Source organism: Podarcis vaucheri, assembly GCF_965113315.1.
Source record: "Podarcis vaucheri genome assembly, chromosome: 7".
In the NCBI taxonomy this organism is placed as follows: Eukaryota; Metazoa; Chordata; class Lepidosauria; order Squamata; family Lacertidae; genus Podarcis; species Podarcis vaucheri.
Genome location: NC_138765.1, coordinates 67,509,816 through 67,536,258, shown reverse-complemented (window position 1 = coordinate 67,536,258; position 26,443 = coordinate 67,509,816). Strand labels below are relative to the sequence as shown.

Below are 26,443 nucleotides of genomic sequence, written 5' to 3'. Positions count from 1 at the left end.
TATTGAAGCTCAGTGGTAGAGCATCGGTCTTGCAGACAAAGGTCTCAGGTTCAATCCCCAATGGCATATCCAGGTAAGGCTGGGAGAGACGCCTTGCATGAAACACCAGAGAGCTGCTGTGAGTCAGTGCAGGCAATATTGTGCTGGATATTTAATTCAGTGTTTCATTCAGAACCATGAGGATTGGACCCTACTATTTGTAGGAAAGTGACTGTAGCTCAGAGGCAGAGCATTTGATGTGCAGGCACAAGGTCCCAGCTTCAATACCCAATGGCCTCTCCAGGTAAAGTTGGGAAAGATTCCTCGCTGGAAAAAGCCTTGGAGAGCCAGTACAAGCAATTCAGAGTTGGATGGAGCAATGACCCAAGGGTTTGGCTCTGGGAGATCCCAGAATTTGGGTTCTGCTCCCTGCACAGCAACCGGTCCCCAAACTCTTCCCGGACGTACGGCGCTTCTCCCACCCTCCCCATACCTGTATTTCATGCCAGTCTGCTTCACACTGGAGTCGCTGGAGGACGGGGCGTTCTGCGCGGAGAGGTGCCCCAAGCTCCGGGCCACCATCGCCACTGCCCGGAACCGACCCCGCGTGCTGGGGCTGTTGGCATTCTGCCGGTTGAGCCGGTCTTCTGCGCTCCGGTTCTTGATGTTGTGGTCCGAGCAGACGAAGGACACTTGCATCCTGCCTGCTTCTGGTGTCACCGCCCCGACCTAGAGGTTGCCCTGGTCTCCCCTGACGCTGTGTCACCTGTTCTCCGGGATATGTCAAAGGAGGAGGAAAGTCTCCCACAGAAACCTTCTCCCCAGGACCCGGATTCTCCTGACGCAGCTGCAAGGATGCTCTCCCGGAACAAAAAACCCAGAAAAATAACCCCAACAGGCCCGTTACCCCATCCACGAGTGGCAAAAAACAAGGGGTCCAGGCTGACCGCCCTTCCAAATAGCAGCCATCTCCCTTCTCCTTCTGACCCAGTTCCTCAGTCTGGCAGTGTGGCAACTTTGGACATCTCCCTAGAGTGCTTCCATGGGCGAGGGATCCCCGGCGCTGAATTTCAGTTTAGTTTGGGAGTCGCAGCCGTCATCTCCTTGGAGGGTGATTCCCCCACGGTGACTCTCAGGGGGACTAAGGAGATGCGTCACTGAGACTCAGATGGATCCAGGAGGAGCAAATCTCTCATGAGAATTATCCTGATTCAGAAGGGAGGGAGGTAGCAGGAGGAAGGACACTGACGATGATGAGGATGATAGGGAGGAGTCTTGCTTGCCTTCGCTCAGTTCCCTGAGCCAGTTCATTCACTCACCAGGCACGGTGCTCGATTTTGGGAGCCCCAAAGCCCGCTATGGTTCCTCCGCTCCGGCTGAGACTCTGGAGTCTGCTGAGCAGCCAGCGAAGCGCATCAAGAGAGCCGAGCTTGGCAGTTGGTGGACAACAAAGGGACAAAGACGACTTTTAATCTGGAGTCAGTGCTCCAGTGTCTTGCCCAGGCGCGAGTGCTGCTGCTGCTGTTACGGCTTCCTCACAGCTCTGGCTGCTGCCGTCTGATGGTGAAAGGCCCCCCCCCCAGACACCCCAGCCCCGCAGCCAACCCTCCCATCTGCTCCCTTGCCTCCCCCACCCCCGCTCTCCCCTGAGGCTTGCGGAGGGATGATGACGGGAAACTAAATTTAGCCACAAAGCCAAGGGAGATCCCATCCTTTCCCAAGCAGCCTCCTTCCTGCAGGATCCCAAGAAAGGGGAAAGGAAGAGAGTTCGAATATTTCACCAGCCCCAGGGGAGATTCCAGTGCGAACCATCTGTTAAGGCTTTGAAGCAGGACAGAGGAACGCTGGGGAGCTGCCTTGTTCTGAGTCAAACCAACTGGTGCACCCAGCTCAGCTGTGTCTGCACGGGCTGGCAGCAGCTCTCCAGGGTTTCACGCAAAAGGACAGACCCAGCTCAGGCTGGAGATGGCATGGACTGAACCTTCTGCACGCAGAGCAGATGCTTTCAGGTGCTGCTTTCTGCCCACACCTGAAAGTATTTGTTTCATGAAAAATGGCCTGCTTGCCCTGACCCCCACCCTGCTCCCCCAGCTACAACAGGGCAGGATGATCTGGTTGCCTCTTAGGCACGCTCCTTTTGGATTTGGCGCAGGAGGACAGTGGGGTGGGGGGCTTTTATTTGCTGACTCTGCTCTGCTCAGCAGCAGTCTGCTGGCTTCTACACATTTATTTAAAGCACTTTTTTTAAAAAAATCCCACGGTTCAGTAAGAAAAAGGCACTCAAATGGCTCTGAAGAGGAAGACAGCCTGTGCCCTAAGGCTTATAATTTAAAAGATGCAGCACAAAAAGAAAAAAAAGGATGCAGCACAAAAAGAAAAAAGGATTCGGAGGGAGGAAAAGGACACAAAACTCAGGGACAACTAATCTTAAAGCTGGAGGTCACGTGTGAGTGGGAAAGGTTCCATTGACCCACCTAGCAGAGGATGATCTTTACCAGGTCAAGGGAACCTGCAGACCTTCAGATGCAGCTGGGACTCCATTTCCCATCAGCCCCAGCCAATGGCAAGGGGTGGTGGTGGGCTGTGGTACAGCAATACCTGGAAGGCCGCATGTTTCTTGTCCCTGGTCTGCACTGACAGACCTCCTTCAGGTTTTCAAACCCATTTCCCCTGGCCCTACCTGAAGATCCTGGGAGTTGAATCTGGGGCATTCTGCACGCAGGGAAATCTCTCACAAGAAATATCCAAAGTGGTGATGTTGGGTTGAAGTCCACTAACTTTCACTCAGTGTAGACGCATTAAAATTAATGGGCATGATTAGCTCGGGTCCATTCATTTCAATGGGTCTACTCTGAGCACAGGTTAGTTGAATACAGCTCGTGGATTTGTATTCAACGACGCGTTACTCAGAGTAGACCCAGTGAAATTAATGGGCCAAAGTGCATCACAACCTTTAATCTCAATGGTTCTGCTCTACGTAGGAGTAACACTGGACACAATCCGTTCCACAGTTAAGACTACGGAACTCGCTCCTGCAGGAGGCAATGTGGCCACTGGTTTAGATGCCTATAAAGGGGATCGGACAAATTCATAGAGGAGGATAATGATATCAATGGCTACTTGCAATGATGGCTGTGCTCTGCCTCCACAGCTGGAGGCAGTAATGTTTCTGAATGCAAGTTTGCTGACCCCTGGTCTGCACTCTGCAGCAGGGACCTTTGGCTCCTCTTTGAGAGGGAGCCCATTATTATTATGGGATGCCCGAACGTGGACATGCTTTGTTGCTGCTGGGCTCAGCATGAGGAACCCATCTAGCATTCCGGAGAAGGCAAAGAGCAGCGGCGGGGGGGGGGCATTGTCGAAGGCAAAGGCATCAAGGGAGAAGCAAGGGGGAAAGATTGACTTGCTTAGCAAAACGAGCCTCTGTGCATTGGGATCTCTGCTGCAGAGGGACATTTCTCTGCGCTGTTAAGCAGCGCTCTGCGCCTGCCATGCGCAACGCCCACACAAGGATGAATTAGCACACGGCAAGTTGCTCCTGCCCCGCTCTGCCTGCGGGGCATGAGCTGACACAGAGAGTTTATTCTGGTGCCTTGGCTCTTCTCTGAGAAGGAATGACGGGGCAGGAGAGGGGGAGAGGGAAGGAGGCATTTGAAGAACCTGCCCCTATCTGTTTTTCCCCTTGTCTTTATTGAATTCTCCCGAACACCCCCCCCCAAGGTTTCACCCAGGCTTTTCGGTCCTGAAAAAGTTAGTCAATGCTGCTTGTTTTTCATTTCATTTATTGCATTCACACCCCACCTTTCCCTTGAAGGAGCTCAAGGTGGCACATACCGTATTTTTCGCTCCATAAGACGCACCTAGTTTTTAGAGGAGGAAAACACACAAAAAAATATTCTGAATCAAATGTTGTACTAAACTATTTAAAGCAGCAAAGCGGGCAGTTCCTGTCCACTTTGCTGCTTTAAAGCGAGCCACGGAGGAGGGAAGGAAGGGGAGCCATGGTTCCTGCAGCAAAGCGGACAGGAGCCGCTTACATATCCCTCCTCCGCGCAGCATTCACTTCATAAGACGAACAGACATTTCCCCTTACTTTTTAGGAAGAAAAAAGTGTGTCTTATGGAGCGAAAAATACGGTGTGTGGTTCTCCCCATTGCCATTTAATCGTCACAATGACCCTGTGAGGTAGGTTAAGTTGAGAGGCTATGATTGGCCCAAAGTCATCCGGTGAGACATCCATGGCTGAATGGGGATTTGAACCCTGGTTTCCCAAGTCCTAGTCTGGCATGCCAAACTAGCCAGGTGATTCTAGGGTCAGAGAGGCCATCTCAGCGTCTCTGATCTCTCCTAAGCCCACACCACCTTCTTCCAGCACAGATTCATTAACCATTTTTTATAAGATTCAGTGATCACCGAACGCCTGGCGTTCCCTCCCTTCTGCTTGCAAGCTCCTTAATCCATACAGCCAACGTAATCCAGATTTACTTCAGCTCCTGATTGCAGCACTCAATTCAATTTGGGGAAACTCTTAAAAACACACACACAAAAACCCCAAATCCACAAAAACCTCCATGCTCCTGAAAGAAGAAGGGATGGTGATCCTGCAGGCTCATAGGTGAGGCAGTTGTGAAAAGGAACAGAGATCTTTGGATCTCTAGGGCAAGCAGTGGCAGGGGAAAATATCCCATGGATTCAAAGACTAGATGGTCTGGAGCAAAGGAAAGACAGGAACCAGATATATCTATCTATCTCCCCATATGTGTGTGTGTGTCAGTCTGCCATCACACAACCCTCATTGGAGGAACTGTAGAGCCTCATTAACAATCCTGGATTTGCATGACATCAGCAAAGAGTTGAAGATGAAGGCAGGGGCATGAAAGGGTGTGAATAAGAGGAGTGGGTTGTGGCTTCAAACTGGTGGTTTGTGTGGAAGTGGGGGTTGCTCAAAAGGAGGAGGGAGGAGCCCTGGCTGGGGACCAATGGACGCTGTAGTCCAACAATCTCTGGAAGGCCCTAGGTTGATCAACTCTGTTCCAGATGCTCCTTGTTTCCAAGGAGAAGTTGAGGAAGAAGAAAACGAGAAAGCAAAACCTTTAGCTTTTGATTATATGGAGATACAGAGAGAAGCAAGAAGGCAGGATCTTACTTCAAGTAGTCCAACCAATGAATTTGTTTCTGTGTAATATTTGCCATGGGGATCTCCCTGGCAAATGTAGCATCTAGAGCAGAGGTGACCAATCTAGCTCCCTCTAGAGCAGCAGTTCTCAACATGTGGGTCCCCAGATATTGTTGGATTACAACTCCCATCATCCCTGAGCTCTGGCCTTGCTAGTTAGGGGTGATGGGAGTTGTAGTTCAACAACATATGGGGACCCACAGGTTGAGAAAGGTTGCTCTAGAGGCTGCTGAACTAGTGTGCCTCATTCCTGACCGTTGGCTAAGGTGGCCGAGGGGCCCCAACATTGTAAAACGCTGGTCTAGACAAAGTCATACTTGAGCACAGTAGAGACTGGCATCATTAGGGTGAACTGAGCACTGCCCCACTAACTTCAGTCCACTCTCTGCCAACCACACCTTCCTACCTCTGACACTGAGATGACGGAGCCATTTCCAACCCTGGATGACTTCATTTCCCCAGAATATGCAGTGCACGGGGAGTTCACCTTGCCACCACCTTTCCACCCTGGGGGAATTGTGTTGCCATCCTTAAGAGTTTGAAGGCTCTAGCCTGGACATCACATCAGAGCCATGGTCTCCCCGATTCTGTTGGGAGCCAATAGTTGGCAAAACTTTTAGCAACTGGGTTTCTTGCAGCAGAGATGAAGATGGCCAACCAGACTAAGCTGTGGCCCTGTTAAAATGTCCTAAACAAAAAGTTTGTCTGGTGGTGTATCAACATTCAAAGATTTCTCTAGCTGTAGTACCAAGTGGAGCTGTTCGTGGTGCTGAATTCCCCATCTGGTTGCAATCACTATGTGGACTAGAACAGGCCTCTTCCCATCTAAGGGCTGAGGTAGGACAGCAAAGAGGTGTTCTGAGTGGCTGCCTCTCAACTCTGGAACTCCTTTCCCTTGGAGAACCTTCAAGGCCTGATCCTGCGCAACTTCTGGAATCCCATTTGTCTTCCTTTAGATAGCCAGTAAGAGTGCAACAGGCAGTTAATTCATGTAGCTGGAAGCTTTGTGGTTAACATATTACCCAATCCAAGGCAGTGAAATAAGGTGAGCTATCTGTGGACCTTTAAAATCAGATGCAGCATAATTTTCCTGGATGGCAGGTGAGGTGTTGCAGATTGGGGGAATAGGGAGACAGGAGAAAAGGGAGCTCTTATCTGATTCCTCTCCCAATAGTGATTTGCTGGATTCAGACTTTCTCCATGTTAAACAAGCCTCTTGAGGGCTTGCTGATTGGAATGATGGTGGTTCAAATCTGTGCAATGGGGTGAGCTCCCATTGCTCTGTCCTGACAACCTAGGAGTTCGAAAGCACGCTAGTGCAAGTAGATAAATAGGTACTGCTGGGGCAGTAAGGTAAACTGTGTTTCCGTGTGCTTTGGCACTCGTCACGGTGTCCCGCTGTGCCAGAAGCAGTTTAGTCATGCTGGCAACATGACCCGGAAAGCTGTGTGCAGACAAACACTGGCTCCCTCGGCCAGAAGCGAGATGTGTGCGGCACCCCATAGCCACCTTTGACTGTCTTAACTGTCCAGGGGTCCTTTACCTTTTTCTACAAATCAAGTTAAAACACCCATACCCACCCCTCTTCCACACAGATTACCGTATTTTTCCATGTATAAGATGATGCTTTTTGCTAAAAAAAATTAGGGGGAAATTGGGTGTCGTCTTATACATGGATAGTGAATGCGAGGAGGGACGTGTGATTAATGGCATAAGCAAGCAGAAGACTGGCAGCAGCGATTGGGCAGGCGATTGGCAGCTGCGGCAAGGCCTGCTGGCAATTGGCTGTGGCTGCGGCAATTGGGCAGGCGATTGGTGGCTGTGGTGAGGTGGGCAGGTGATTGGCAGCTGCAGCAAGTGGGCGGGTGGATGGCGGTGAGCAGGCAGACAACTGGTGGCTGTGGCGAGGTGTGTGATCAGCAGTGGCTGTGACAAGTGATGGGCAGTGGTGGGCAAGCGATTGGTGGAAGTGACCTTTCCCACTCCCCCAAAGCTAAATAACTTAATTTCTTAATTTTGGGTTAAAAAAATAGGGGTCGGCTTATGCACGGAAAATACGGTACCTCATTCCTTTCTATAGTCTCAGGAAGAAACATAACTCTTTTATGCAACTGGTTCTTTTCCGTGGCAGCAGAAATGCAAACATTTGAGCTCTTCCGACACCTTGCCTGTAACACACCCAGGGTTGACGACGGCGGATTCAGCCATTGAAATTTATCAGTGGGAAATTGCTTCCCTTAACTCCATCCATTTCCCTCATTTGGATTTTGTTTTCATTTGTGGGGTTTAAATTAAGCTCTCCGGCAAGGATTTCTAATCTTTGATCAGAATCGCATCTCTTGCTTTACCGTTTTCCAAAACCCAGCATGCACTTCGAAGGCTCTGCACAAATTAAGTCCAGCTTTCTTTGGGGGTTGAGGTGTGCCCTTGCTTCAGGAAGTGCCATGGCTCAGTGGGAACGTTCCCTGCCTGGAACCCAGGAAAGCCACTGCCAATGTCGACAACACTGGGCTAGATCGACCAGTGCCCTGACACAGTGGAAGATAGCTTGCTGTCTTTGGGAGCATCTCCTAGGAGCCTAACTACAGAGCCTAAGGCTTGCCGATCAGAAGGTCGGCGGTTCGAATCCCCGTGACGGGGTGAGCTTTCGTTGCTCGGTCCCTGCTCCTGCCAACCTAGTAGTTCGAAAGCACGTCAAAGAGCAAGTAGATAAATAGGTACCACTCCAGCGGGAAGGTAAACGGCATTTCCGTGCGCTGCTCTGGTTTGCCAGAAGTGGCTTAGTCATGCTGGCCACATGACCCGGAAGCTGTACGCCGGCTCCCTCGGCCAGTAAAGCGAGATGAGCACCGCAAGCCCACGACTGGACCTAGTGGTCAGGGGTCCCTTTACCTTTTACCTAGGAGCCTACAATTGCATAGTGTTGCCTGTAGAATTCAGCATCTCACCAGACAAGTAGGCTGTTGATATGTGTTTTAATCTGGTTTTTAGTTTCTCAACTTTTTTTTTAAAGATTTCGGTGGTCCTGACGAACTTCCAGCTCCCCGCCTGACTTCGAAGGCCCCAGGAGAGATTAATAATATATCAACCCTTATTAGGCGAGCGTAATCAGACACTCTCCCAAACATCCTTCGATCCGTCAAAACTAATAAACAGAGCCACTTGAAATATTCATGGTCCCTCTGCGCCAGGGCAGGGAAGAGCATGCAATATTCATGGGATGCCAGCTGCTCCCGCCCTCCGAGTCGATCTGCCAGCTCGACGGGGCATCTTGGCTCTCAGGTTTCTCTCCTACAAGGCCTGGGGCGGGGGGAAATTGCCAGCCCTTGCCTGCTGAACAATCCTTCCTGGACGCAGGCGCCCAAGGGTGGAAAAGGCAGCAGGGCTTTGAATAACTTAGCATCACAGCAAGTGCTTGGCATTTGGGGCCCCTGCCTTCATTAAAGATCCTGCTCTCAGGAAGTGTGTGGCTGGAGGGGTGGGCAGAGGAGGAAAGCAATGCCCTTTCAAAAACAAGGACTGCCATTTCGGAGGTGGGATCAGAACCAGGATGAGCTACAGGAGCCAGAGTTCAACAGTGCACTTGCAAATCTTCATGAATTATTATTGCATCATCCATCTAGGAAGAATGAAAACGACAGGACAGAAGAGGCTGGATCAGGCCAAGGATACATCTAGTCCAGCATCCTGTTGTCACAGTGACCAACCAGATGCCCCAATGGGGAAGTCCACAAGCACTCTGCTTTCCTGTGGCTTCCAGCAACTGGTATTCAGAAGCATTACTGTCCTTAAAAAATCAAAATCAGAAGAGCTTGCTGGATCAGGCCAAAGACCCATCTAGTCTGGCATCCTATTCTTGCAGTGTCCAACCATGGCAGGTGAACCTTTGGAGAGGGAGAACCAAAAATTCTGACTCTACTCAGGTCCTGGCTGATTCCTTTTACCTGCCATGCCAGTAATACAGTAACAAAGGGCCTTGCTTAACAAGATCTCTAATCTAGATGAGCAAAAGGGGAAAGCTTTGTTACCAAGTAGCAGCCCTCCTTTATCTTGGATCTTTAATAACCAAGCCGGCAGGCATGTGGACCCTTCTATTTAAGGATGGTATTGTAATGCCTACAATAAACTCAATGGGAGACATTTGACCCAGGCACAAGACTTTGGAGGCAACTGCAGTACCTGCTCTTGAGACTCAGCTCCTAGCTCTATCTCTGGCTCAAGGAAAAGCCAGACTAGAATTAACTTTATTATCAATTATTCCATAACTTTCTGAAAGTGCCAGTGTGGGTGCACAAGGCAATTGTGAAATAGGGCACACTTTCAGATTTACTTGCATCTGTGCAACAGTACTGCACCGATGCAGGATAATACAGAGTTTGCTAAGAACAGGGAAAATGCTCCGAAGCCTCCACACACAGTTGCATTTTTGTGTGACGTTTTGTAGTGACAGCAGAAAATGAAAGCGGAAAATAAAGACAATGCTCTGTGAAGGAAGGAATTTGAAAGACTGGGCTGCAGCTAGGAAACAGAAGCTGCAGGTGTAAAGAGATTTGGATTCAGCTTTGCCAGGTGCAAATCATCACTGATCAAAAGCTGTGAAAACACTCCATGCGCAGTGCAACCCAATCCACATGTAAGCTGCACTGGGTCAGCGCACACAGGCTGGCAGCCTCAGAGCGGGGATTTGCTTTTCTAGCCTTCCTGCCCCAATCACTAAGCCACAAGTAGGAGTGTCTCTGTTTCTGTTCAGGAGAAGAGACCCAGAAAACTATTTTCACAGAATCTCTTGAAGTTTATGGACACTTTGGTTTCCTAAAAGGTTTCCACAGTGGGTGAGATGTTTTTCCCTGTCTCTGGGACGCGGGTGGCACTGTGGGTTAAACCACAGAGCCTAGGACTTGCCGATCAGAAGGTCGGCGATTCGAATCCCTGTGGCGGGGTGAGCTCCCATTGCTTGGTCCCTGCTCCTGCCAACCTAGCAGTTCGAAAGCACGTCGAAGTGCAAGTAGATAAATAGGTACCACTCCGGCGGAAAGGTAAACAGTGTTTCCGTGTGCTGCTCTGGTTCACCAGAAGTGGCTTAGTCATGCCGCAAACTCAGAGTTGGTCATGACTGGATCTAATGGTCAGGGGTCCCTTTACCTTACCATAAGGTGTGGTAGTGGCAATGTTTGCCCAATTTGATGGCTCTGAAAGGAGATTAGGCAGACTTCTGGAGGACAAGGCTACCAATGGCTACTTGGCACTATGGATGAGTATTGCCTGGAGGATCAGAGGAAGGATGCCTCTGCATTACTAGTTCCTGGGAAACACAAGTGGGGACTTGTATTCCTGCTTGCGTGTTTTCCTTTGGGGGGTGCTTTCAGATGTGGGGATTGTTGCATTAGCTTTCCTCATTATAATGCTAGCACTTCCGTCTCATTTTCTAACATTCCTTTCACTCCACAGCGCCTGCCATGGAAGTCTTGCTAAATTTCATTCACACCAAAGTCTGTGGTATGACAACAAACATCTTTGGACAATGTTGCTATTGGCTCCCCTTTCCTTACATACTTTGCCTGTGTTCCCTCCATGATTCCCCCACGGAAACGGCAGGAAAGAACTGTATGCCAGTATAGCAACCCAATTTTCATCACTTTATTGCCATGATTTTCTGGGTTAAGAAAAATGGGTTCTTTTTTTCTTCTGGGCTCCCTGAAATGAGTGCTGATTATGCACTATATTCCATTTTCAGAAACGGCTTTTATGTTGTTTCACAGATTAAATGCAATGTGGAAATTTACAATATGAATGCAACCTGGGGCATCTAGTTCACCACTATGGGAACAGGGTGCTGGAGGAAATGAGCCTTTACTCTGATCAAGCTGCAAAGATCTTCCCACGTTCTTAAGCATGTGTGTGTGTATACATGTGGTACGTTGGGTTACATATGCTTCAGGTTACGGACTCCACTAACCCAGAAGTAGTACCTCGGGTTAAGAACTTTGCTTCAGGATGAGAACAGAAATCGTGCTCTGGTGGTGCGGCGGCAGCAGGAGGCCCCATTAGCTAAAGTGGTGCTTCAGGTTAAGAACAGTTTCAGGTTAAGTACGGACCTCCGGAACGAATTAAGTACTTAACCCTAGGTACCACTGTACAGCCGCAGGATTGGGCCTTGCCCACGTAGTCACCAAGTTGTTATTAAAGCCCTGAAGCATAACCATCTCCCATGTGCATAAGACACCACCATAAGCAGTGGTCCCCAAGCTTTTTGAGTACAACAAGTCCAGATTTTCTTGGTGACCTACCAAATTATTGTCACGTGAATTCCGGAGCTTAAGGTTTTTGGCAGATGCTGGTTTTGTGCATTTCAGCTGTAGGTTTAACTATTTATTTTGCTGGAAGTCGCCCAGAGTGGCTGGGGTAAACCCAGCCAGATGGGCGGGATATAAACAATAAAACTATTATTATTATTATTATTATTATTATTATTATTATTATTATTATTATTAATTTCGTAACTGCTGCCCAAAGTGTGCAAGCAAAAAATGCCCCTATTCATGTGGAATATTTATAGTACCAATGAAGTTATTCACTGTTTTTTTAGTTTTGTGGGAATGCAAGCACACCAACCATCAGACTGCAGGGCATTTGGGGTTTACTTATAAAGCCCCTGAACCTCTTGCACAGGCTGCATGCCTCACTTGCAGGGTGGACTCCACAGCCAGGGAAGCGGTGATCTAAAAGGAGCCTTGGCTGCTAGAAATGTCAATCCCACCACACGCAAATACACAGACACACTGATGTGTAAGGAGGAGAGCGCCATCTAGCGGCATTTTGATGGCAGGTCCTTTTGACTGCAATGAACCCAGAAAAGGCAGGCGGAGATTTTCTGCCCTTGACCAAGACACTGTTAGTGTTCTGTTTCAGTAACTTAGCCTATCAGCTCGGTGGATCGGAGTCCAGACTAAATGCCATATCCAGATTCCTTTGGGATCTCCCTAACGCCTTTAAACGGGCATTAGAAAAGGAAAACACAGGAGATCAGAAGCACATCTTAAGACCAAGGTTAGGGCCCTGTGGTGTAAGGAGGCGTTCCATTCCATTTATTCTTTATTCCATAAAATTCTATGCAGAAGGTTTATAAAGCATGGGGTGCTGGAAGAGCCTCACCACCCCCCCCCCGAAAAAAGTGGCCTGATAGAAGGGAGAAAAAGGTGGAATAGTAGCTACTTCTGACACTTCAGGAGGTTTTTGCTCTCTTCCAGCGGCGGAGCTGCATGCTCCGGCACCAGGGGCAGAGAACAGGAGGGAATGTGGCTGGTGCGCATCCTGGGGGCATGGCGTGTGTTCCAGGGGCGTGACGTGCTGCCTGCAGGGGCATGGTGCATGGCGCATGGCACAGGGGTGCGCGCAATGTGCATCCAGGTAGTGCATGGTGTGCATCGGGAGGGGGGCTGCGATGATACCCTACCTGGCATGGCACCTGGAGGGGGCACTCCCCTCGCCCTCTTCCTCCACCAGTGCTCTGCTCCAGCCCAGGTCAAATAATCCCTTAGCTTCTCCCCTGCACTCTTCCTTTGCACTAACTGGTGTTCTCTCCTTCATGCCCAGCCCTCCAGTGTTTTCTTTTCCTGCCCTTTCCCACTCACTTATGGTTACATATATGGCTTGGGACCAGGCTACCAGGGCTACCTGGAAGATTATAGCTCCCTACACAAGCCTCCTTGGGTGCCGAGAGCCTATGGGGTGCACCTTCTCTCGGTCCCATCGACATCAGAGACATGGCTGGTATTGACAGAAGAGAGGGAAAGTGCCTTTTCTGTGGCTGAACACCCAGTTTGTGGAACTCCCTCCCAAGAGAGGTGCGACTGGCTCCCTCTCCATTATCCTTCCACTGGTCGGCTAAGACCTTCCTTTTCAGAGAGGCTTTTGGAAACTTAGGAGCAGGCATGGCTGATCACTAGGCTGCTGTCAGGGAACCTTGGTTCTCAAACTTAATCTGTTCCAGCTGGGATAGCTCAGTCAGTAAAGCATGAGTCTCTTCATCTCACGGCTGCGGGTTCGAACCCCACATTGGGTGAAATATTCCTGCGTTGCAGAGGGTTGGACTAGATGACCCTTGTGGTCCTTTCCAACTGTACAGTTCTAGGAGTCTGTTTGACGTTCGGCTTCCGAAAAACGTTCGCAAGCTGGAACACTTACTTCCAGATTTGCTGCATTTGGGAGTCGATTTGTTCGGAAGCCAAGCTGTTCGAGTACCAAGGTATCACTGTACTTTGATTGCTGGCTCTAAATCATGTATTTTAATTGTTGTTTTTAACTACTTTGCTTTTAAATGTTGGAAACTGCCTTGAATCACAGCTTGGAAGAAAGGATGGATAGAAATATTATTATTACTACAGTCATACCTTGGGTTGAAGTCGCTTCAGGTTAAGCCTTTTTGGGTTGCACTCCGCATGCACGAATTGCGACCCATGCATGTGCAGACGCAGGTTGCGTTCGCTTCAGGATGCAAACAGGGCTCCAGAACAGATCCTGTACTACTATTTCATTGCACGTGGCCCCTAGAAGCTTGCGAAGTTGTGAGTGAGGCTCTAGGCCTGCAAGAAAAAGTTCCCCACCCTTGGCATGCTGTCTCCCTCGAGAAAGTTGCTTTTGCTTACCTATACTTCATGCCGGTCGTTTGCGCTGTGCACTCGTCCAGGGACAGCCCGTGCATCCGCAGGAACTCCTCCCTGATCCTGGCCTGGGCTGCCACCCGGACATCCCTGAGCCTCTGCAGTTCCACCGTGTCCGTCTGCTGGATCTGGTGCAGCCCCCACTCCGAATGGCACCTACTGGCCACGCTCCGGAGGCTCCCGCTGTACGTCATGGACAGCATGATGCTGCCTGACGGGGGGATCTGTGAATTTCCCAGGCGTTAAAGGGAATCGTGCTCAGGTGAACCAAACTCGCTTCCTAGCCAAAGGGGCCAAATCAACCTGCCACCAACACTGCAATAGTCTCCCCTAGCTGACCTCCAATTCACATTGCTTTGACTAAGCCAGCCTGCTCTGTTGGCCACAGAGTACGCATGCTTCAGAACCAAACTGGGTTCATTACCGGGTGGGAAGGAATAGGAATCAACTCCGGGCCCCGTACAAATAGGAATGGAGTTAAATGCAGCAGGGCTGCTGGAGGTTTGCTGCAGGTGTGGTAGGGAACATCTGTGGCACTCCAGATGTTGTAGGAGAACAGCTCTTGCTATCCCTGGTGATGCTCGCCGCAAGGAATGATGGGAGTGATGGGAGTTGGAGTCCAACATCTGGAGGTTGGGGAAGGCTGCCCTAAGCTATCATTTGACAGTACATGTCCAGCAATGGACAACCCAAAGACTCAGATGCTGGGTGCAAAGGCAGGACAAAGGGTGATTTCTGTCTCCCCTACTCCTGCATTTTCTTTTGTGCGAAGTGATGCTCTCTACACAAACTGGTGCCCCTTGTAGATTGCAGTTCAGTCTCTGGCATCTCCATCTAAATCTAGGAGAGACTCCTGACTTAAATTCTGGAGAGCAGCTGAGAGTCAGTGTAGACAACACTGAGCTAGATGGACCAATTGGTCTCACTCTGCTTAAGGCAGCTTCCTACACAGGACATTGTCCCCAAGATCTGTCCGTTGGTCACTCTGAAGCATGACAAAGAATGTGGGGAACTGCCTTTTCTGCACATCTTAGCCAAAGGGTTCTGACTCCTCACTGGCAATGGAGGAATAGTCATCAGCATTGCCAGCCTGACCAGAAAAACTATCATGAAACACTGGCCTGCTTTTCACTTTAATAATTACAGGGAGGTCAAATATGGTCACCTGCTACTGCCTGCAGAAACAGCAGCTGTTAAAGGCAGAAGAGCCAGGGGAGGTTGAAGAGTTGGCAACTACTACTGCCGGGCCTTGATTTTCAAAATTTGGACGTGCCCTCCCATGCAGGGCCGGATTTAGGTTTGATGAGGCCCTAAGCTACTGAAGGTAATTGGGCCCTTTATATGGCCAGCTGTCCTTTGTCAACAACAAATTGTCGCTGTTTTTTGTGTTGAATATATGCCAATTGATGGAGCTAATAGGTATCTAGAGCCATTTGTACATGCAGAATGTGGCACCCTATATATAGAAATGAGCAAACCAGTGATATTTTAGGGAGCAGGCTAGCAGGCGGGGCCCATTACTTACATCATAGGAGCCTACACAACACAAAACACTGTTGCTGTATGTAGGTTTTATTTTATTTGTTTTTTATCTTATATTTTGGAAATGTACAACCAGTTTTTTTCCTTTAATTTTTTTTTGGGCCTCCAAGAGAGTGGAGCCCTAAGCTATAGCTTATACATAAATCCAGCACTGCTTCCATGCCAGCCCCTACTCTCCAGGGTAATGTGTACAAGCCAATGCATTTCCCATGGCTGAAAAGTTGCTGATCACCCATCATTTCTGACCACCAACCATGCTTGCTGGAGATACACTGGGAAATCAAGGCAAGCTTGCATACTCTTTGACCAACAGAAGTTGTTCAGACCCAAAGATTTCCAGTTCTATCGTCAACAGGTTCAACACACCGACAATGCATCCTTCCATGAAACCAGAAGAGGGTTTTTAAAGGACACACTGAGCCTGCTGCCTTCATCCAGCACCACATCAGAGTCGCACAGGAACCGCCACTGTGTTCTTAGCAAGCAGAGACCCATTTTGGGGGATGGATGAGAAAGGGTTGTAGCCAAAAGTCAAGGAGACAGAGCAGGAGGAAAAAATAAAAAGGGGAAGAAGGGAGAAGGAAGCACAGGAAAAACAAAACAAAACACAAAGAGCCTCGGAAAGATTCTAAATAGCTTGGCACTATCTACTATGGAATGGAAAAAAGAAGAAGATGAGGAACAGATCTCAGGGTGAAATGGGTAGATGGCATCAACACAAAATATGAATGATTTAGACAGTTACTGTGCATGAATGATTAAAACGCAGACCTGAAAACCTCCAAACCTTATTAATATACAACAGATCTCCATCCAACCAGGGAGGGCATGTTAGGGCAAAAAAAAAAGGTCTTAATTTCACAAACATGCTCAGGGGGCTGAAAGGGCAGTGATGGATCAGGAATGAGACCTTGGGGTCATAGCAGATAGCTCAATGAAGACGTTGACCCAGTGGGAAAAGGGCAAATCCCATGCTAGAGAAATTTCTTAGGAGAGGAACTGAAAATAAAAGCACCACTATCATAATGCCGTTATAGAAATCTATGGTGCGATGGCATTCCGAATACTATTAGATGGGCCACTTGCTTGACTTGGCGGGGCTCTTCTTATCTTCATGACAGAGCCTGAATCCAGACTCCAGCTTAAAACTTATCGGAGCATCTTAAATAGCCAAGCTTCACCCAGTGCTTGAGGGACCATGGTCCATCTTCACTCCCAAGGGATGAACCTTCACAGCCAGAGACCGCCTACTTCCGAGCACCAGGTGCTTGAGATGAAACAGAGGGGACCTTCTTTGCTTCTTAGAGGAAGCATCCATGGGATCTCAGCTGCTTCATCCTGCCTGCCCTGCAGGTGCTTGCTTCTTGCAGGTTTCATAGGTCATGTATGGGGATCCTGTGGTTTTTCAGTTGTTAATGGGCTCCACTTCCCAGCCCCAGCAACACCTGGAGGGCTACTGGTTCCTCAACCCTACTGTAAATGAATGTTTTATTTCTCAACTGAGCAGGCTACATTTTCAAGAAAGAAGATCTCATAATCGCTCTGCACCAACCTTGGTGCTGCATTCCTCCACCCAAGCCAAGCTTTTCAGCTGCAGCGGATCCTGCCAGGCGGCTCAGACCTTCAGTTGGTGCTGATCCAGGAAACATCTGCCCTCAACAGACATCAGTGCATAGGGCTTTACTCTTCACTGTCTGCATCTGCCTAAGATGTCTTGCTGGCTGCCCCAGACCACCAATGGTGGGTGAGGGCACCAGAAACACCAGAAATTTGGCATTTCTCCAAGCAAGGAGATGGGGAAAGAGCGTGACCACACATGTGGTGGTTTGTGTGGTAACCTCTGTCATGAACTTGTGGTGCTCAGATTATAGTAGACTTGAGCTCTTTACCACCACAGCTACTGCTTTTAGAAGCCGATAGGACCACGGTTCAACTAAATTGTTCCCTGAAATCTAGCTCCCTGGTAGAGCAACTGCTTTGCATGCACAAAGTTCTAGGTTCAATCTCCAATGGCATCTCCAGGTAGGAAAAGATTACCCTGCCTAAAACTCTGAAGAGCCTTTGCAGCCAGTCACGTGTCCAGTGTTTCCCAAATTTGGGTCTCCAGCTGTTTTGGACTACAACTCCCATCATCCCTAGCTAGCAGGACGGGTAGTCAGGGATGATGGGAATTGTAGTTTAAAAACAGATGGAGACCCGAGTTTGGGAAACACTGGTGTTGACAATAACAAGCGAGGTGGAGTATTTGTCTGGCTCAGCATGAGAAAGCTTTTTAAGGATGGAGGGAGGAGAGATGAGACAGAGAAGGGGGCTCTGTTCAGAAAAGGCCAGCCAAAATGATTAAGGAGGGGATGGAATGACTCCCCTGTGATGAAAGGATGCAGCGTTCTGAACTATGGAGAAAACACGAATAAGAGACAGCATGGTAGGAGTTTATGAAAGAATGCATGGCATGGAGAAAGTGAACAGAGGAAAGATTTCCTTCCTCTCTCATAACAAAGGAATCTGTGGACAGCCAATGTAGCTGAAGGTCAGGAGATTCAGGACAGATAAAAGAAATCCTTCTTCATGAAGCACAAACTACAGAACTTGCTCCCAAAGGAGGCAGGGGTGGCCATTGACTTGGATGGCTTTAAAAGAGAACTGGGCAAAAAAAGAGAGAGTTGGGGCTGATCACTGTACTGAACTAAATGGACCAAATGATCTGACTCAGTATAAGACAACATCCTTGGTTCCTGCAACTTAGATCCACTGTCAATTAGACAGTGCATCTGGACAATAATATTAATTATTATTATATAAAATATTATATTATAATATTAGTGGAAGACAGGAGTGCCTGGTGTGCTCTGGTCCATGGGGTCACAAAGAGTTGGACACGACTAAACAACAACAACAACAATTAGTTATATATCTATATATTGATGTATGGAAATGTAACTGATTATATTTGTCGTATTATACTATACCATACCATTTTTTCTTATTTTATTTTCTGCACTTTTTTCCTCCTCATTTTCTTTGTTCTTTCAGCTCTTTATTTTCTGTTACTGAAATTCATTTAATCATCATCTTAGATCCACGGTCATTCACATTATTATAAGTTTGAATAATATTTTGATTCCAATTATTATTAAGGTGATTTTTAACTGTAGGAGGTTAAGTCCATTGCATGTGGACACTGTGTGTGTGAGAGAGAGAGAGGGAGAGAGAAGGGACAAATGACTGGAAGGAAATGTCCCTTTCTGTCCATTTCCTTCCCCATTCCTTTGTTCAGAGATAACAAAGCCCCTTCGCTGCACCAGAGGCCGCTGTGCAAATTTTGTCACACTGAACCTGGGAAAGACCCGCCAATGGGCATCCCTGGCCCCCATCTGGGCTTGATCAATACCCATTAGGCTTCAAGAGCAATGAAGGATCCCCGCGAAATTTCGTTTCCAATCAATTGCACTGAAATCCTCGAGTTTAGGACGATAAAGGCAGTACTCGAGGCTGTTAGAGTAGCTGAGACTGCAGCTTTTAAAGGGATCGTTGATATCAGCAAGGGAACCCGCTTTCTTTCTATAGTCTGACTCTTTGGTCCCAAGGGGAGTGCATAGCAAGACGTTGCTCAATCCACAGTTCCTCTGTAATGCAATCTGGGGAGGGCTGGAGATATTGCAAGTAAGGTGCCCCCACCTCAGCGGCTCAGGACATAGAAATGTTGGACCTGTTTTTGGCTCACAGTCTGGCTTGCTGATCAAAACAGCTTCCAAGACAGGGGTGGGATGGGGGTCATGTTCCTGCAATTCAGGGGGTTGGATTGGATGACCTTTGGGGGATGTTCCAACTCTACAATTCTTTTCTTCTATCTGTGGCCCTCCAGCGGTTCTTGGGCTCCAGCTCCCATCGGCCAGCATGATGGCCAATTGTCAGGGATGAAGGAGTTGGTGTCTATCAACCACAGGTGTTCTTCACCGATGCTCTAAGCCAGCATCCCTCAAAGCTATGGTAGCTGAGGCACTGAAATGAAAGCTGGGGGCATGTTTAAAAAGGTAAAGGTAAAGGTAAAGGGAATCCTGATCATTAGGTCCAGTCGAGACCGACTCTGGGGTTGCAGCGCTCATCTCGCTTTATTGGCTGAGGGAGCCGGTGTACAGCTTCTGGGTCATGTAGCCAGCATGACTATGCCGCTTCTGGCGAACCAGAGCAGTGCATGGAAATGCCGTTTACCTTCCTGCCAGAGTGGTACCTATTTATCTACTTGCACTTTGATGTGCTTTTGAACTGCTAGGTTGGCAGGAGCAGGGACTGAGCAATGGGAGCTCACCCCATTGCGGGGATTCAAACCACCAACCTTCTGATCGGCAAGTCCTAGGCTCTGTGGTTTAACCCACAGCGCCACCCGCATCCCGGGGGCATGTTTACAGGGAAGTAAATCTCACTAGGTGCAAAGGGGCTTGCTCCTGGATAAGCGCAGCGGGTGTTGCCAGCGGCTCCATCAGGGCAAATCAGAGAGTCAATGTGTTACAGCACGTAAGAGTTACAGACCAGGACTTGCTTGGACATGAATCTCACTGGGAGACCTTGGGCCAATCACTGCCCCTCAGTCTCACCTACCTCACAGGGTTCTTGTAAGCAGGGGGAGAACTGTGTGTGCCACCTTGAGCTCCTTGGAGGGGAAAAGGTGGGAATATAAATGGAATGAATAAATCAGCCCCCAGCTGGGAAAGCAGCTCTAGACTGCAACAATTAGCTGATAAATTGATTAGCTAAAATCCTTTTGATCATTGAAGCTTAATGTGGGAGGATTCCAGACAGATAAAAGAAAGGACTTTTCCATGCAGAAAATTCTTCCTATGGTCTAGTTGGAATCTCCTTTCTTGTCATTTGAATCCATTGGTTTGGGTTCCACCCACAAGAAAACAAGCTTGCTCCATCTTCTATGTGCCAGCTGTTTAGATATTTTAAGGTGGCTCTCTTATCACCCCAGCCTGCACAAATTACAGCCTGCCTATATCCTCCTTAGACGTGGTGTCCAGAATTGGACACAGTATTTCAAGTGGGGTCTCTGCCTGCCCCCTTGGTCATTTACACACAAGCATCTGGGAGGATCAAAGTGCATATCGGTCAAGGGCTGGTATTCTGCAGCCTTAGAGTTGCATGCAGCCCTTACCCTAATTTCAAAAGTGCTTTGCAAGCAATCAGCTCTAGACCTCTGGAGAGAGAGGGGAGCAGGGAAAGTGAGTATCAGAAAGAGAAAGAAAAGGGAATGGAAGAATGAGAGGAAAGCTGGCCCTACCCACTGCTTATATATGGCCTGCTATAGAATATTTCCAAGAGAATGTGGTCATTAGCAGGGAAAATGTTACCCACCCCTGGTATAGAGCCTGTGTAGTGGGCATGCAGCAAGATGTGCTAGTTGGTGCATGTTTAGACTGACTAATCTAGACTATCTGTTTTGGGCATCACAGATGTGGAAGGTGTGCTGAGAAGGGCGACCATGTTCTGGAAACCAAGCCTTCTGAGGAACGGTTGACGGAGTTGGGTATGTTTAGCCTGGAGAAGACTAGGGAGTGATGCAACAGCCATCGTCAAATATCTAAAGGGTTGTTACAAAGATGGGAAAATCCTATTTCTTAGGACCCGAACCAATGGATTCAAATTACAGGAAAGGAGATTCCGACTAATCTTTAGGAAGAATTCAGTGATGGAAAGAGCCATTTGGCAGTGGAATGGACTTCCGCAGAAAGTGGTGGATTCTCCTTCCTTGGACGTTTTTAAACAGAAGTTGGATGAATCTTTAGCTGTGGCTCTTGCATTGCAGGGGGATTGGAATAGATGACACCTGAGGTTACTTTCAACTCTACAATTCTAAGAGTCTGTAAGGGAGATTTGGGAGTGCAATGGAAGCCCTTCCTTCAAGAAGCTCAAAGTGGTAAAATTATCCTCATAGCAACCTTCAAAGCTAAATTAAGTTGAGACCCTAAGCTTCCAGGGGACACCCAATAAGATTCAACTCCAGGCAAGGTTCAAGGACCCTGCTTTTTCCTAATACTCTGGCCATTCCCTTATGCTCATTCTTCTCAAGGACATCAACTCCTAGGTATGCAACCAATCTTGCATATGCGGTCAAAGGTTTATGGGCATTTTGGGCAATCCTTCAGGAATGGTAAGTGTGCGGCATAGCAGGGTTTATTAATTAAATTAAAATAATATGCAGAAAGGGAAGGAAAATGACGCACAGCCACATAAATGCACAAACAGAAAATTCAAGTGAAATCAACCTCAGATCTGAAAATAACGTACCATTTTCACACAGAGACATCCTTGGACCACATAGAATACTTAAAAAAAAAAAAATACAGGAAGGAATTAGGAGTGAATTCCTGCAGCCTCAGCCATTTCAGGGATTTGAAACCAGTATCTGGTGGTTGCTTTCTTCCTTTTCTAAAATCAAAACTCACCGCTGCCCTGAAACAACAACAGCCGCCTGATTCTGTAAAGGTTCAATCCTGCGCACACTTGCTAACAAGCAAATCCCATTGAACTCAGGACTTTATTTCCGTGTTTTAACCTTCAGGCTGGGAAAGGCGAACGGAACCATCCCATCTACAATGGAGGTCGGTTGGAGTTCACCACGGCTCTCTGCCCTTGCTAGAACCTGTCTCACCTTAAATGCAAAAAATAAAATAAAATAAAAATCCAACCATCGCTGAAATCTCTCATCTGCCCTCAACTTCCAAGCATCTCATCCTTATCAAAAAAACAAAAACAAACCCAACATCCAAGTTTTGCATCCCTATCCCCGAAATTTAAATAACCGCAAAACTTCCTGGAGAAGATGCCCTGATGGCAAGCGGAGAAAGATGGAGAATCGCCTGGGGGAACCGTCTCTCTCTGGATGGATGCTGGGTGGTCAAAGCCCTAAAGGAAGAAGCAGCCACCCTTTTCCCCACCAACAAAGGCTTCCTCGCCATCCAGACCCCAGGATTCCTAGCCTCTCTCCTGCGAAACAGTGAAATCTCCAACAAGCCTAGCCCTCGCTCTGGTCCCGATCGCTCCGGTGTCCGCCCAAACTCACCCGGTTTCTCGGAATCCTGCTCATTAAATAAAAGTTCTAGCTCGTTAGGTTTTGCACGGAGGGCTCTTAACGAGCGCACAGGCGTGGCTTTCATTAGGGGAGTGTCGACGCCAGCCGTCAAGAGCAATCCTGGACTGAGGCAGGTCCCTCCAGAGTCAAAGATGTTTAGCAGCAGATCCATTAAGGCCTATTAAGGATCTCTCTCCCACCCCGCCCCACCTCCCCTTTACCAAACGGGAGCTAAATTATTCAGGATCCTCTCGTTCTAAAAGCATTTGGGGAAAGCAGCCGATTGATGAGGACTGGCGTCCATCACTCACTTCTTCTCGGTGCAAACCTGTCAGGTGCAGAGAGAAGGTGCCTTCCAGGCCTCGGATGCTGTCACAGCGGCGATGGAGGCAGAGAGACGGGTTGATGGATGGCTTGGGATGGGCCAGAAGTCTCTCTCCCTGCTCCTGGTAGAGCCAGAAGTCAGGAGCAGCTTTGCCAAGGATGGGATGGATCCCTTTTCCTTGGCAAACCACAGTATGGAGCGAAAGTCACCTTGGCTAAAAGAAGCAGCAGCAAGCAAACTTTGGCCCTAGTCAAACTCAACCTTCTTGTTGCAGGGGAGCGGCAAATTCCCTAAGCAGAAAATGCACAAAATGGATTTCAGCAGGGGCAAATGCAAGGTTTTCCACTTGAGACAGGGATATTGCACAAATATAGGATGGGGGATACCTGGCTTGACACGTGAAAAGGATTCAGGGGTCTTGGGAGACCACAAGGCTAACATGGGTCAACAGTGTGGTGAAGCGTATGCAATTCTAGGCTGCATCAATGGAAGCATACTGTCCAGATTAAAGTAATAGGACCCTCTCTCTTCCGCCTTGGCCAGACTCCACCTGGAGTCACTGCGGAAGCCTGCTGGCAACCAGGACTTCTGGAAAGTATTCCGATTGCCCCGAAAATGCACCGCAATTCTTTCCTTTTTGGCAGAGAGAGATGGTCCCTTGGGTACAGATCTTGGGATTAAGTCACACCCTGGCTCATCCCCCACACACCCAAATTTATGGCCTAGGTTGAAATGTTAAGCCGGGGTAGGCAACCTAAGGCCTGTGGGCTGGATGCGGCCCAATCGTCTTCTAAATCCGGTCCACGGACAGTCTGGGAATCAGCGTGTTTTTACATGAGTAGAATGTGTCCTTTTATTTAAAATGCATCTCTGGGTTATTTGTGGGGCATAGGAATTCATTCATTATTTTTATTCAAAATATAGTCCGGCCTCCCACAAGGTCTGAGAGATGGTGGACCGGCCCACAGCTGAAAAAGGCTGCTGACCCCTGTGTTAAGCTATGCGTCGTCAAGTGACAGTTGATAACGATGGGCGGTATTTACCTCCTATCTTAGAAACCTATTTTGAATGTCACACTGTGGTGTGACCAAGGGGTCATAGAAGATAGGGGCATCACCAGGGGTCAAGAAGATGGTTTACAAACCCAATGGCAAGCCTGTTCCTTTATCATATAAAAGCTTGGTATGTTCTCCTGGGAAGAAGTAAGGAGCTATTTTGGAGGAGCAATGGACAAGCTCTCCCATGAGAAGATTTTCCACCTCCCACTAAAAAAATCCTAGCCCTGTAACATACACCCCCTACAAAAACTGCTGCCATATATTCATTGCAGTAACTCATTTATAGGGTGAGAGGCACTACCTGGAGATGCCAGGATTGAACCTTCTGCACACAATGCAAGTACTAGGTCACTGATTTAAGTGAAGCAGGAAGATGTCTCACATGAAGCCAGGCTATTGGTCCATCTACACCGACTGGCAGAGGCTCTCTGGGGTGGTAGACCAGCATTCTGCTGAAACCCGGCCTCCAATTCATCAAAAATGCCCCCTCCCTCAAACAGAAAACCCCAGAGGCTTCCATTTCTCTGGCTTTAATGAGCTCTGGCATGGGAATGGCAAAGGTGGTGGGTTCTGCAGGAATGAGAGCATCGCCCATTTTTGTCCTCCCCCCCCCTTTTTTTAAAAAAGAGCAATGTCCTTCCTTGTTGTATTTCTCATTATAAAGCAACACTCTGTGTTCTTAAGGGGAGCGCCATAGCTCAGACGGTAGAGCCCTTGCTTTGCATGCAGAATGTTGCAGGTTCAATCATAGAGGGGACCACAATGGTCATCTAGCTCAACCCCCTGCAATGCAGGAATCTTTCACACCATGTGGGGCTCGAGTCCATGGCCCTGAGATGAAGTGCCTGCCATCCCCACTAAAAGTGCACCGATAAATAAATAAATCTGCTGGTTGCAAAAGGTGCCAGGCCATGTACAGAGGGCATCCTCGATTCTACTTGAGAGCCTGGGCAGAACTAGCACCACAAACAGCTCAAAGGTCCGCAGAGAAATCAGGAAGGAAAGGAACGATATTGAATGCAATTAAGACAATTGTTTTAAGAAGCAGAGAGAGAGAGAGAGAGAGAGAAATTTTTCTGCTAGGCAAATAACATGCATATTTGCTTTTTAAATATTTGCTGATCTTAGCTGTGCATTAGTGATCATTGTTTTATGCTGTTTGGTGTCCACCTCTTAAGATACTTTTCCAGTTGAGCAATTCACGATTCCCCCTCCCCAAACAAAACACTAAGTGGCATTCCTGTGAGTGGGAGGGTTTTCAGCACCGGGGAGAGGAGTGGGGCGGGGGCGGCGGGGCTTCATGTGCAGAGACCCCTGGTAGCCAGACTCCGTTAGGTCAGCCAGTGGCACATTCCCGAGCAGCGATCCCGTTAATGCAGAGATTTCCGAGGCTAAGTGGCTGCTCTACTCTCGAAGCCCAGAACGAGGCTGTTTCGCCTTTTATCCCTCTCTTAATGCATTTTCCCCGATTAACAGGGACTGGACGGCCTCCCAGACTCGCTCTGGGGAAAAGCTAATTGGTCTGGATTTTGCCAACACATCAGCACCGACGCACATTGCGCCCTCCCTTGCCAGAGAAGCCGCGCGGGCTGTTGCGTTGGGTGGTTGCTGGCGGCGAGGACTCCGGATATCCAATTATCTCAAGGCCCCCCAAATGCTGCTGCCTCACTTAAAGCAACAACCACCGGCAACTCTCTTGAAAGGTGGGAGATGATGCAAACAGACCCTTGCTCTGCCTGAGAGCTTGGAGCGCTGTCTGCTGGCCCTGGCCGGGATGCACAAAGGATCTCACCTGATGCAAAAATTGTTTCGAGGTTCCAGAGGGACACAGCCAGCAAGGACACGTTACATGCGTGCAGTTCTTAAGTTTATAAAATGATGCATGACACGGAGGAAGTGGGTAGGGGAAAGTTTTTCTCCCTCTCTCATCACACCAGAACTTGTGGACATCCAATGATGCTGGATGTTAGAAGACAGATCAAATAAATCCCTTCTTCGGTGACGCAGCAGCTAAAAAAGCCAATGCAATTCTGGGCTGCATCAATAGGAGTATAGCATCTAGATCAAGGGAAGTAATAGTGCCACTGTATTCTGCTCTGGTCAGACCTCACCTGGAGTACTGTGTCCAGTTCTGGGCGCCACAATTCAAGAAGGACACTGACAAACTGGAACGTGTCCAGAGGAGGGCAACCAAAATGGTCAAAGGCCTGGAAACGATGCTTTATGAGGAACGGCTAAGGGAGCTGGGCATGTTTAGCCTAGCCTGGAGAAGAGGAGGTTAAGGGGTGATATGATAGCCATGCTCAAATATATAAAAGGATGTCATATAGAGGAGGGAGAAAGGTTGTTTTCTGCTGCTCCAGAGAAGCGGACACGGAGCAATGGATTCAAACTACAAGAAAGAAGATTCCACCTAAACATTAGGAAGAACTTCCTGACAGTAAGAGCTGTTCGACAGTGGAATTTGCTGCCAAGGAGTGTGGTGGAGTCTCCTTCTTTGGAGGTCTTTAAGCAGAGGCTTGACAACCATGTGTCAGGAGTGCTCTGATGGTGTTTCCTGCTTGGCAGGGGGTTGGACTCGATAGCCCTTGTGGTCTCTTCCAACTCTATGATTCTGTGATTCGCAGAGAG

The 26,443-nt window shown here is 48.4% G+C and overlaps 1 protein-coding gene across 9 annotated transcripts in view; it reads right to left on the bottom strand.

The window, feature by feature from the left end:
• The window catches only part of KCNAB2 (potassium voltage-gated channel subfamily A regulatory beta subunit 2), a 110,144-nt gene that overhangs the window by 43,345 nt on the left and 40,356 nt on the right, over positions 1-26,443 (bottom strand). The window contains exon 1 of one of the 9 annotated variants that reach the window (XM_082233430.1): positions 13,801-14,033. The exons of 6 other annotated variants lie outside the window; for them this stretch is intronic. In XM_082233430.1, the coding sequence (XP_082089556.1) occupies positions 13,801-14,018 (218 nt within the window). In that variant the 5' untranslated portion in view covers positions 14,019-14,033. Of the gene's footprint in view, positions 1-472; positions 1,477-13,800; positions 14,034-26,443 lie in introns of those variants that run through there. 2 more of the 9 variants (XM_082233422.1, XM_082233423.1) reach the window with 2 other exon arrangements.